This window comes from Esox lucius, chromosome 15 (genome assembly GCF_011004845.1).
Source record: "Esox lucius isolate fEsoLuc1 chromosome 15, fEsoLuc1.pri, whole genome shotgun sequence".
NCBI classification, from domain to species: Eukaryota; Metazoa; Chordata; class Actinopteri; order Esociformes; family Esocidae; genus Esox; species Esox lucius.
Genome location: NC_047583.1, coordinates 7,034,931 through 7,046,686, shown reverse-complemented (window position 1 = coordinate 7,046,686; position 11,756 = coordinate 7,034,931). Strand labels below are relative to the sequence as shown.

Sequence of the window (11,756 nt, the reverse complement as noted above, 5' to 3'; positions counted from 1 at the left end):
GAAAAAGGGTGTGTCCAGGGCATTGGTCCAGTGAGTGTGTGATAAACGAACCTAACGACTTAGGTTAATCATGTTTTCCATTGAGGTTCAAATGTTAGTTTTAATATTATATATTTATATATATATATATATACCATTAAGAAACTTGTTACTTGCAGGTTTCTGATTGATGTATATTACATTACCTGCCACTGGCAAAATCCGACAATCTCTTCAAACAAATCTACTTGTGTAAATCTAAGAGGATTATATTGGTGTAGTCATACTGAATTATAGGTAAAAAGTTATTGGTATTACTATTGCTAATAGTCAGATCCTCACAAGTGCGCAGGGTATATGATTTGTGATTGGACCACAGCTATTATCACGTGGGACGCGTCATCCAGGCTAGTAGCTACACAGCGGTCGGAAGGACTCATGAAAATCGGAAGGAACAATAAGGAAGGGAGTCAATGGCCGAGGTTTAACGCTGAAATTCAACACATTTTCAGAATTGTTTATGATATTTAAACCACAGAAGCAAGTAACCACCTGGTGATATTAGGTACGAATCCACATAAAGGTTGCTTCTCAGCAAAGTCGGTCATCTCTGACCAGAGCAGATCGTACATAACCACATTGGCTAGCGAGTTAACCGCTATAACTTGACATGCTAGCTAGCAATCAAGCTTTGAAAACACGGTGAATGGGAAGGGGGGCGAGAATAAGCTAGCTTGCTAACTGTAACCACACGCTCATAGGAGGCAGTTTTTTTATTATAATAATTATTTTTTTTGGGGGGGGGGGGGGCGCTATGCAGCATCTGTACGTTGTACTGTAATAAAGCTACATACTAGCAATAGATCATTTGCTAAATAAGGGCTAGGCCAGCGAACTCCAACCTAACGTTGACCAAAGGAGAGGCTGCTGCCGGACGTTTATATATTTTAAGCCAATACAGTACTGTAGTTCGCTAACATACTGCGTTTCATGTCCTCTCAAACAAAGTAATCCGTTATTTTCAGTTTGCACACGACTTCACCTCCACCGTGTTTTGGTAATGCATTAGTGAAGCATATAGTTATACACTGTGCATGATTGCTGTCTTCTGATTAATTTGCATTATACCACCATATTTGGCTGCCATGCATTTACTGTGATTCTGGTATGCCAGGCAGACCAGACTTGGCTTGTATGTGAAGGCAGGAGTCAACTCAGCCAATCATGGCCAACACTGTGGAGGATATTGAAAACAACATGGTGAGTTATTTTATTGTTCAATTATGAAAAGGAATTATTGTCTTTAATGACTGCTACCAGCAGTATATTTGCAGTGTAAATGATGCAAACTGAAATAAATAGATTGATTAAGGATATGTTTGTCATCCAATCCGTTACACCTTTGATGATGTCATTCAATTTGCTGGTGGAACCTGAGGGTGTGGCCTAGCCAGAAGTCCTTGAGGTTTTTCCTTCCAGTTACCTCAGACCAAACTGCTAACTTCAACATGTTATCATAGCAATCCGTTTATTTAACTAACAGTTCTCTAAACATCTGCCCTTTAATAGTAATTTCAGTGAAAGCGAGCTAATGCTTTCTTGGAATATTGAGAAGTTATTCAACCCTATTTATTCAAAAGAGGATCAGTGGCAGCCAGGGTAACTCATGACCCACTGTATCAGAATTGAAGGCTGTCATGCCTGGACTCGCCAGGTTGCCTGACTGGGCACGTCTCCTCCCCCTGAACAGGCCTCTGTCTGGGCCTGTATTGAGGCAGCATCTGTGTGAGGGAATAATGAGGCCAAGATGTCACTTACATCCCTCAAGTATGAAGCATTTCAGTGTGAGAGTCTCCGTTGAGCTTCATTATTGGTCGTTGTGCAGATCTGGGATCTGTTCTTCCATTTAGATCATACTGAGTATCATTATTTGATCATTTAGACCAATCCTTAGTCAGCACTTGTGGAAACAGATCCAGGACGAGGCTTGCTTTAAGTAGTGAAAAATTGTTAGTTGAGATACAATATAACCCTGTGGAATTAATTTGTCATTTACCAAATGCTCTGATTCTGAGCTATTTGCAGGAGCTTTCAGGGGTTTGAACCACCAACTTTTTGTTTACAATCACAAGTTGACCTCTAAGCCCTACACGCTATGCACTCCTGGAGATCTCATAGGATTTTACAGGTGTAAGCAATATGGTAATCGCCGAACCCTGACTTCTGATAGGCTAGGCGAACGTTCCACCATATTGCTTTTACCTGGTTCGTGGTCTGTACCGTGTGCTGAGTATTGAAAAACATTACCTTAAATGACATGTTGGGAAATATTTCACCATCTGTGTACTTCTTCCAGGCGACTGAAGCCCCAGTGCCCAGCCAGAACCAGCACTCTGAGCCTGGGGGGACAGGGGTACGGTCCAGAGGAGGTGGTGGTGGGACGGCGCAGAACGGACAGCCCCCCTCCACAGCTTCCCAGCAACGCCCCGCTCAGGTGGTAGAGGGCGATGAAGATGAGGACGAAGAGTTGACACTGAAATATGGGGCCAAGCACGTCATCATGCTGTTTGTCCCCGTCACGCTCTGCATGGTGGTCGTTGTGGCAACCATCAAGTCTGTCAGCTTTTACACCCAGAATGACGGACAGAGACTGTGAGTGATGACAGTGTGATGACAAAGTACTGGTGCACTGCCTATACAAGAGAATGAGGACAGAATGATGGGTAACACATGCATGAATGCTCAATGGCCTACAAGAGATAGACTGGTACAGACCCATGACCTCTGAAATGTTTGGGTTTGTTGATACAGGCACTAATCAGATAGCTGTCTCAGATTAAAGTAAATACATTTGATGTTTGGTTATGAAAATATTGGTAAAACAAGGGCCTAATGTGGATGGCTGTCTGCTAAGAATATCTGATTTTGAGAGCAAAAATCTGAAAACATAGGGAAACCTCAAATGTCTACTAAATGACACAATTTGGGGAAAGATTATGCATGATTTGGCCCATTTGTTTGTTTTTCACAGGTTAAGTCCTAGCAGAGCCACTAGGGGGCAATAATGTACCCTTAAACATCAGTCGGCACAGATTTACTTCACCTATGGCCTGTACATACTAACACATAACACAGAGGAGAAAAAAATTTATTATCTGATGTCAGACTCTCCATGCATAACAAATAAAATGTTATATTACTTAATGTGAATGATTTAATTTTAGGTATTGTTGCTCGTGTCTTTCTAGGATAGTTTATCTGTAATTATATTCTGTGTCTTGTCCAGGATCTACACACCCTTTCCTGAGGACACAGACACTCTTGGCGAGCGGGCCCTGAACTCGGTCCTCAACGCCACCATCATGATCAGTGTCATCATAGTCATGACCATGGTTCTGGTACTGCTATACAAGTACCGTTGCTACAGAGTGAGTACTGTTGGTCCGACAGCGCCTTCTGGGTCTGGTTCTACTAGTCAGTATATATGTATGTATGTACATGTATGTGTATATATATATATATATATATCTGTTTGTTTACAGTGATGACAATAATTTGTGCTGGTTTGTGGGGCTGAAGGGTTATGGTTAGTTGTGTTCTGTACTGAAGGAAGTAAACGGGGGAAACTGCATTACGGCAATGTTAAATGTTCTGCAACAGTAAATTAATGTTTCATATATTTTCTCTTCCTGGAGAAGGCCCTCCCTGTTTCATTCTGTTGTTAGTTTCTAATGAACTTTGCCCTGGTGTAGTGTGTTCCTAACCTGGGTTTGGATAAGTGATACAAACCAAATTCTGGAGGTTTTTCAATGACGATAATTGAAATGAGGCTTTCTGTATACTTCCTGAACTGTCTTGACCCCTGACCCTGAGATACATACCTTATGTTCACACAGTCAGTTTGACCGATATCTGTCATTCCAGGTGATCCTTGGCTGGCTGTTCCTTTCCTCTCTTCTTCTCCTCTTCTTCTTCTCCTTCATCTACCTCAAGTGAGTGGCTCTCTCTGTCCAATCGCACGGCTGCATCTACAACAGTGCAGATCCTATTGTTATGTTAGCCGAGCCTGGTGATCTGGAGGTAACGCATGTCCATTACTTACACTCTGAAACAGTGAAGTCAAATGTTTAATAAACCCTGACCATCAAATGCCCGCAGTCAGTTAATCTGGATAACCCGTTATCTCAAATGGAGCGATTGGGTTGGAAGTCTCCTTTCAAGTCAGTAGTTTGTCTGTTTTTTTATTTTTTATTCTATTTATATGCGTGCTTTCCTGATAGGTGAAAAACCTGTGTATCCTCTCTCCTGGTCTCCTCGGTTCATTAAAGCCCAATTAGAGGGGGCGGTCAGTGGGGAGGCACCGTAGGCCCCCTCCTCCAGGGGGGGCACTCAGAAGGAGACGAGGAGGGGGAGGAAACTGAGACCTTGAGCCGTAACGCGTTTCTTCCGTCCTCCAGGGAGGTGTTCAAGACGTACAACGTGGCGATGGACTGGATCACCCTGGCCGTGATCATCTGGAACTTCGGCGTGGTCGGGATGGTCTGCATCCACTGGAAGGGCCCCCTTCGTCTGCAGCAGGCCTACCTCATCATGATCTCTGCTCTCATGGCCCTCGTCTTCATCAAGTACCTTCCGGAGTGGACTGCTTGGCTCATCCTGGCGGTCATATCTGTCTACGGTCAGTACTGCCACCCCTGGGAGGTCTCTCGCTGTCCCGGCTAGAGCTGGAACAAACCAAATCCATACTGTGGTAATTTGCATGAATTTAAGCACTAATGGTAAATAGAAACCCGCTGTTTCTGGTTCTCCCTAAAGCTGCTGTGAAATGTCCTTAATATTACCCTCATTAGCACCTTATTTCTTATTTCTTATTAAACATTCTCTATTAAAGAACTGTATCAGCTTAAAGCCTGTGATAGGTTTGGTACTGCTGTTTCTGATCTTGTCCCAGTTATCTGTCCTGTCTCTGTTCACCTGCCTTTTTTAATTAAGGAAACGCCAGGTTTTCTACCTGCTGGTAGATGGTTGTATTGAACACTTGTATTAGAGAACAGAGATATTAGAGGGATAAACTTTTCTATTTTCCTTTATTGTAGAGGACCTTAATGGTCTCTTCAGGAGAAGATTAGAAGCCACGTTTACGCAAATTAACCTAATTCGGATGGTTTAATGGTGTAAAAACGTTTCACAGTACAAATGAGTGGGAAAAAGATCAGATTCGGGATATCTTCTTAAACACAGACATGGCAGCACAAAGATTTGCTGACAATTGTTGTGTGTAGAGGAAGGATCTAACTGGTCGACAAACAGGAAATACCCAGGAGACAGGATTTGGGGGAGAGAGCTAAAGGCAAAACAGCTGAGATCAAGAATCTTAATTTGGACAAACCTTACATAAATACAAGCTCATTTCCTTCTAAAAAAGACTGCCACTTCCTGGCTGACACAGTAGCTTGCATCCCAAAAATCTAGTGCAAGACCTTTTCCATGGAACTTCAGCTATCTGTCTAGTTCAGGAGCTTTTCCAAAGGACCCTCAGTTCACTATCTAGTGCCCAACCTTTTTGACATTTATGACACTGATCCAGTCTGAGAATAACTGGCGTGCAGTGGTAAGATTGGCACCTCAGAGTAGTATTTGTGTTAGGTTTATTTTACTTAACGTTGGTCAGGTTGCGGTAGTAGTCCAATTAAAGTTAAGTGTCACTGGTCAGTATTCTGTGTTTTAGTTCTACAAGCTCAAAACCTATGGATGGTGGGTGTTTTTTCATTCAGCCAGTCCCGGACAAACTTTAACTTCGATTTAAACTTGCCTTGTTTTGGATTTGGGCTTAGTCTTGGCCTCTATTAAAGAGCTGTGTGCTTTGGAGAGAGGAGGAGACATGAGGGAATCGAGATGCTTCCTATTCTATCTTGACAGTGAGGTTTCTCTGGTGTCTAGATTTGTTGGCGGTGCTCTGTCCCAAAGGACCTCTACGCATCCTGGTGGAGACTGCTCAGGAGAGGAACGAACCCATCTTCCCTGCTCTCATATACTCCTGTAAGCTGCGCGCGCAGGCACACACACACACACACACACCTCTACACATGGAGAGACGCGAAGACAGACACACACAGATTTCCCAGTCCTTCGTGTAACTCCCTGATTGTGTTTCCTCACCCAGCGACCATGGTGTGGTTGGTCAACATGGCCGACACTGGCCTTGGTCACAGGCCCCACACCAGGAAGAACTCTGCAGAGACACCCGTCACCGAGCCAGAGAGTCCAGGTGAGCCCGCTTCGACCCGACCGCAGGCCAGTCCATAAACCGATTACACCGAACCATAATGGCGCCACCTCATTCCGTCTATATACGCTTCATGCTGGTGTTCTTCGTGGGAGGAATTAAGCTGGATCTCCGGCGTTTCGTGTCATGCAGTGCTCCGGAAGTAACCAGCCTTAACGTTTCATTTTAATCCCTGTGCTGTCTCCTGACCCCGCGTCCAAAGCTCCCCTCCGTTTTTAATGTGACGTTCTCCTCCCGTTCCCCCATCCTAGCAGCCCCTCCACCTGTAGTCCTGGGTCCGGCCCCCCTCAGCCCTCCAGAGGACGACGGAGGGTTCACCACTAACTGGGTGGGGCAGCAGGAGCACCAGCTGGGCCCCCTGCAGTCCACGGAGGAATCACGGCGCGAGATCCAACAGCTCCCCTCTGCCAGACCACCGGTAATGGACGATGATGACGAGGAGCGTAAGTACAGATCTTCTACCACCAGGGCTAGAGATGTCCTTAATGGAAGTCAGTACGGATCTTCTACACCAGGGCTAGAGATGTCCTTAATGGAAGTCAGTACGGGTCTTCTACACCAGGGCTAGAGATGTCCTTAATGGAAGTCAGTACGGATCTTCTACACCAGGGCTAGAGATGTCCTTAATGGAAGTCAGTACAGATCTTCTACCACCAGGGCTAGAGATGTCCTTAATGGAAGTCAGTACGGATCTTCTACACCAGGGCTAGAGATGTCCTTAATGGAAGTCAGTACGGATCTTCTACACCAGGGCTAGAGATGTCCTTAATGGAAGTCAGTACGGATCTTCTACACCAGGGCTAGAGATGTCCTTAATGGAAGTCAGTACGGATCTTTAACACTACTATATATGGTACTGGCTGAGGATCAGTGCTGTCAGCCAGGCCCAGATTTCCAGGCCACCAGCTTCCACACCGTATTCATCTCACCCTGGAGGCTTGATTGGTACTTGGCTCTGTATAATCATTTCAACAGCTTTCTCCTCTCACTTTTTATAACCTCTCATTATCATTTGGTGTGTGTTTGTGTGTGCTTCTCAGAATAGCGCTGCCATATGTTTAGTAAGAATCTCTTAACTTAAAACAATGACGTTTTGTTTCTTCGCAAAAATAAACAGCAAAGTGCCCTGTTTTTATGTGTGGTTCTATAGAGCCTGTCAGGGTTTTTCCTGGATCAAAAAGGGGCTTAGGTTGTGGGTGTGGTCAGGGGCATGTCATGGGGTGTGGCCAGGGGTGGGTCATGGGGTGTGGATAGGCATTGTTAGCCCAATAATGTAATAATTTTAGAGGCCGCTCCCTATCTTAATTACATTTTAAAACAATTTCAAATTCTCCAAGGATATGTTTATTTTTATTCTAATTTACTGAAATTCAAAAAGATCCCATGAGGCAGAGAATGATGGTACTGTAACAGAGCATACACATTCAGCATTTTAGATGTGTATAAAATCCTATATAATTATTGTAGCAACAAAATGTTCTTGAGAATAGCCCTTCAGTAAAATTCCATGTCACACTGTTTTGGATATTTTACAGATATCAATGTCCTATGAAATCATTTACATTTAAGTTATTCTATTCAGTATCAAAACCACTTGCCCTATGTTATCCTACATGTTGGCAAAAAAAAGGGGGTGGGGAGGTTACAAATAAGAGAACTAATAAATTACATATTGTAATTTGAAAATATTGAATAAACAGCTTATTAAGCCCCTCTCTATTAAAGGCTTTATAACTACCTACACTTATATTAAGAATGTCTCTTAGTTCAGTCACTGTCTCATTACTCTCTGGGGCCACTCAGTCTCTCTGTTGGTTCAGTCACTGTCTCACTACTTTCTGGGGCCACTCAGTCTCTCTGTTGGTTCAGTCACTGTCTCACTACTCTCTGGGGCCACTCAGTCTATCTGTTGGTTCAGTCACTGTCTCACTACTTTCTGGGGCCACTCAGTCTCTCTGTTGGTTCAGTCACTGTCTCACTACTCTCTGGGGCCACTCAGTCTCTCTGTTGGTTCAGTCACTGTCTCACTACTCTCTGGGGCCACTCAGTCTCTCTGTTGGTTCAGTCACTGTCTCACTACTCTCTGGGGCCACTCAGTCTCTCTGTTGGTTCAGTCACTGTCTCATTACTCTCTGGGGCCACTCAGTCTCTCTGCTGGTTCAGTCACTGTCTCACTACTCTCTGGGCCACTCAGTCTCTCTGTTGGTTCAGTCACTGTCTCACTACTCTCTGGGGCCCCTCAGTCTTCCAACTACTGCCGGCTGTCCCCCAGCTTGCTCTTCCTCCCGCATCACTACCATAGCTTCCGTCACTGGATAGTTTACAATCCATCTTCCAAAATTTAAAACTTGCTTGAAATGTGTAAAGCAGTTCCAGGTGGTTATTGAAATGAGATATTATTTTAGATTCAACATTTTATTAAAGTCTTCTCAGTGAAATGTTTAGGCTTTGTGGTCACCTTGCTAACGTAGTTTCCGTTCGAGGCCTTTAACTCAGATGTGAAAATTTACGGTAGTTTGCCTTTTTCCATGGTTTCACAGGCAAAATATGAACCTATAATCTAGCTACCTGTCTAATTATTCACAAAACGAAAACGCAGGCGGCAGCATTACCATGGCTAACTTTTATGCTTATAGACAATGTAGAGTCTTCAGTCAGGTTTCTCTCGCTTCGAAAATCTTTACCATTTCACCATCTGTACAGAAACTGCTATCTTACTACAGAGCTAGCTAGGTGGTAGAATTCTGCCCAAGATCCAAAGCACGAGTTTTTAAAACTGGTTTGGCTATCAGACAGCCAACTTTGCTCCCTGGTACCGTATTCCTTAAAAAAATGCATGTATAATTTCTTACCAAAGTAATCGGTATATTTCAATGTATTTTTGTCATTTTCTACTTGGGCAGGCCGGGAAAACGTTTAGACGGCCCGCCTAAGGGATCTACAGCAGAAAAATCCCTGCTATACTAGATGGGGTTCTATAGAGGCTGTCTTTAGTGGGGTTCTATAGAGGCTGTCTTTAGTGGGGTTCTATAGAGGCTGTCTTTAGTATTTAGTCATCTGTTTCGTCAATGTGGCCTGAATGTAAATGTCCTGTGTCTCTGTGTTCCCAGGCGGGGTGAAATTGGGTCTGGGGGACTTCATCTTCTACAGCATGTTGGTGGGGAAGGCCTCTGCTGCAGCCAGCGGAGACTGGAACACTACCCTGGCCTGCTTCGTAGCCATCCTCATCGTCAGTACACCGTCTACACAGAAAACACCTACCTGTGTCTCTGTCTCTCTCTCTGTGTCTCTGTCTCTCTCTCTGTGTCTCTGTCTCTCTCTCTGTGTCTCTGTCTCTCTCTCTGTGTCTCTGTCTCTGTCTGTGTCTCTGTCTGTGTCTCTGTCTGTGTCTCTGTCTGTGTCTCTGTCTGTGTCTCTGTTTGTGTCTCTGTCTGTGTCTCTGTCTGTGCCTCTCTCTGTGTCTCTCTCTCTGTGTCTCTCTCTCTGTGTCTCTCTCTCTGTGTCTCTCTCTCTGTGTCTGTGTGTCTGTCTTGCTCACTCACTGTCTTGCAAACAAGACATTTTCACAACATATCCTAAATTACAGTGCTTTCTTAGTTTATTTTCTCTCTTTCTAGATATTAACAGTGGCTTTTCTCCCTCTGTCCAGGGTCTGTGTCTGACTCTTCTCCTCCTGGCTATCTTTAAGAAGGCCCTTCCTGCTCTGCCCATCTCCATCTTCTTTGGCTTGGTGTTCTACTTCGCTACAGACAACCTGGTCAGGCCCTTCATGGACCAGCTGGCCCTGCATCAATTCTACATTTAGCAGGACACACCCAGCCCCCCCACCCCACCCCCAAACTCCCGCCCCTCACCCCCATGGAAGCGCCCATCGGCTGCACTGGGGGTGGTATTCATTTGGGCACACCGTAACGAAATGTTTCACAGCAGATGTTTTGGAATGAAAATTAACAGTTTCATATTGGACAAATCAAGGCCTGTCCCTCCTTGCTTCCTAGTGAATACACCCTGGCCCACAGCCTTCAGCGGACCGGGGGCCGTGCGGGGTGGGGCATTACTCTTCTGCCCCTTTACTTCCATTAACTCATGACTGGATGGGAGATTTATTTTCATCTGCCTTTTAGGGCTTGAAGGGGGGTGGGGTTCCTCAATCCCCATGGCAACTATTGTTGTGCTTCAAGGTCTTAACAATGATGACTTTCGATTTATTCATACTGTGTCCATTTTTCACAAGTGATTGACGCATTGTCACGGGCCACCTACCGTTGGAGTGAGGTCACGCGGTCTACCGGAAACGCCGGCACTACCCCGAAACCAGAAGTTGAATTTCCGATTTTGTTTCTATGGTTACCAAATAATCAAGGTGCTCTAATGTTGTCCTGGCGAACATAACCATCATGTAACGAAGTCATCGAACCAACCAAGAACCAGGACACCAAACCAGCCCACAACCCAGAGTCACTGGGGAAAAGAGAGTGATCACTACACATGGTTTAGGCCTTTAATATATACATGTGAAATGTTAACTGATGACGATTATAGTGATTATAACTCGTATTTGTTTTTTAATGATTTCCATTGATTATGCTTCTTCAATTGAACTGTTGATGATTGCTTTGCCCACCTGTCAGAACTAGGGTGTATCTTATTTCCTGCATTCCGGGGTTTATTCAACTTTTTCCCTCAATCCATGATTCCAAATCCCTGTGGGCTGTCCCACAACATTTTCTTCTGACCAGGACATTTTGAAACTGTATGTCTTTAGTATTTAGGAGCTTTGAACTTCTACACACCAGCCCCCCCACTTTTGACTGTGTTTTGTTCTCAGAGCTACATCTACATCCAGTGGTCAGCTGATCTTAACCAGGCCTACAGGTCAGGATTACAATGAGCGACAGTGTCTATTCAGGAATTAGAATTTTTTACTTTCTGAAGTGAGTGCAGGTGATACGGAGTTGACTCTGGTGAGTGACTAAGAGTGATTGTGGTGACAGACTAGACCTATAGAAACTCACTAAACAACATTTGACCTGCCTTCTCCTAGTGTTAAGAAGTGCTAAAGGTTGGTCATGCTTGGCCTAAAACTGAACAAGGGGTCCATAGATGTCTCAGGGCCAAGTTCCTGGACATGGCTTAGTCCTGCACAGGAAAGATGTCCGTTATCTTTTTTTTGCCCTGTGTCCGAATTCACAAGCGCCTGAATGTTGACCATGGTCTCTGTCTAGTTTCACATCTTGGCCTTCTCTTAAGCTCTTTATGAATACAGGCCCCAGGACGAGGTGTATTTTTGCGCTCTGATTAAATGCTTTTCTGCTGAGGTACCTGCACCTGAACGATGATTAAATCGTTGTACTCAGATTTTCTTATTTTCCAGGAAATTATGATGCTGGTTAACTGGCTTTTCTTTGTCTCCACATGCACATGATCATGTGCGTTATGCACGGTTATTCATTTCACGTTACTTCCTTTTTTAAATAAATGAATAAGTGAA

The 11,756-nt window shown here is 44.3% G+C and overlaps 1 protein-coding gene across 4 annotated transcripts; it reads left to right on the top strand.

Annotated features, from left to right (window-relative positions):
• The first annotated feature begins 393 nt into the window (after positions 1-393).
• psen1 (presenilin 1) lies at positions 394-11,756 on the top strand. 4 transcript variants are annotated; one of them, XM_010879392.4, is made up of 11 exons: positions 394-544; positions 1,158-1,239; positions 2,336-2,631; positions 3,266-3,407; positions 3,904-3,971; positions 4,437-4,657; positions 5,920-6,018; positions 6,143-6,247; positions 6,517-6,708; positions 9,376-9,494; positions 9,915-11,756. In XM_010879392.4, the coding sequence occupies exons 2-11, from the start codon at positions 1,204-1,206 to the stop codon at positions 10,068-10,070; spliced, it is 1,434 nt and encodes a 477-aa protein (XP_010877694.3). In that variant the 5' UTR covers positions 394-544; positions 1,158-1,203; the 3' UTR covers positions 10,071-11,756. The 4 variants fall into 4 exon arrangements, with proteins under 4 accessions (XP_010877694.3, XP_010877696.3, XP_010877693.3 ...); XM_010879394.4 differs by having other exon boundaries at positions 1,154-1,239; positions 6,520-6,708; XM_010879391.4 differs by having other exon boundaries at positions 1,154-1,239.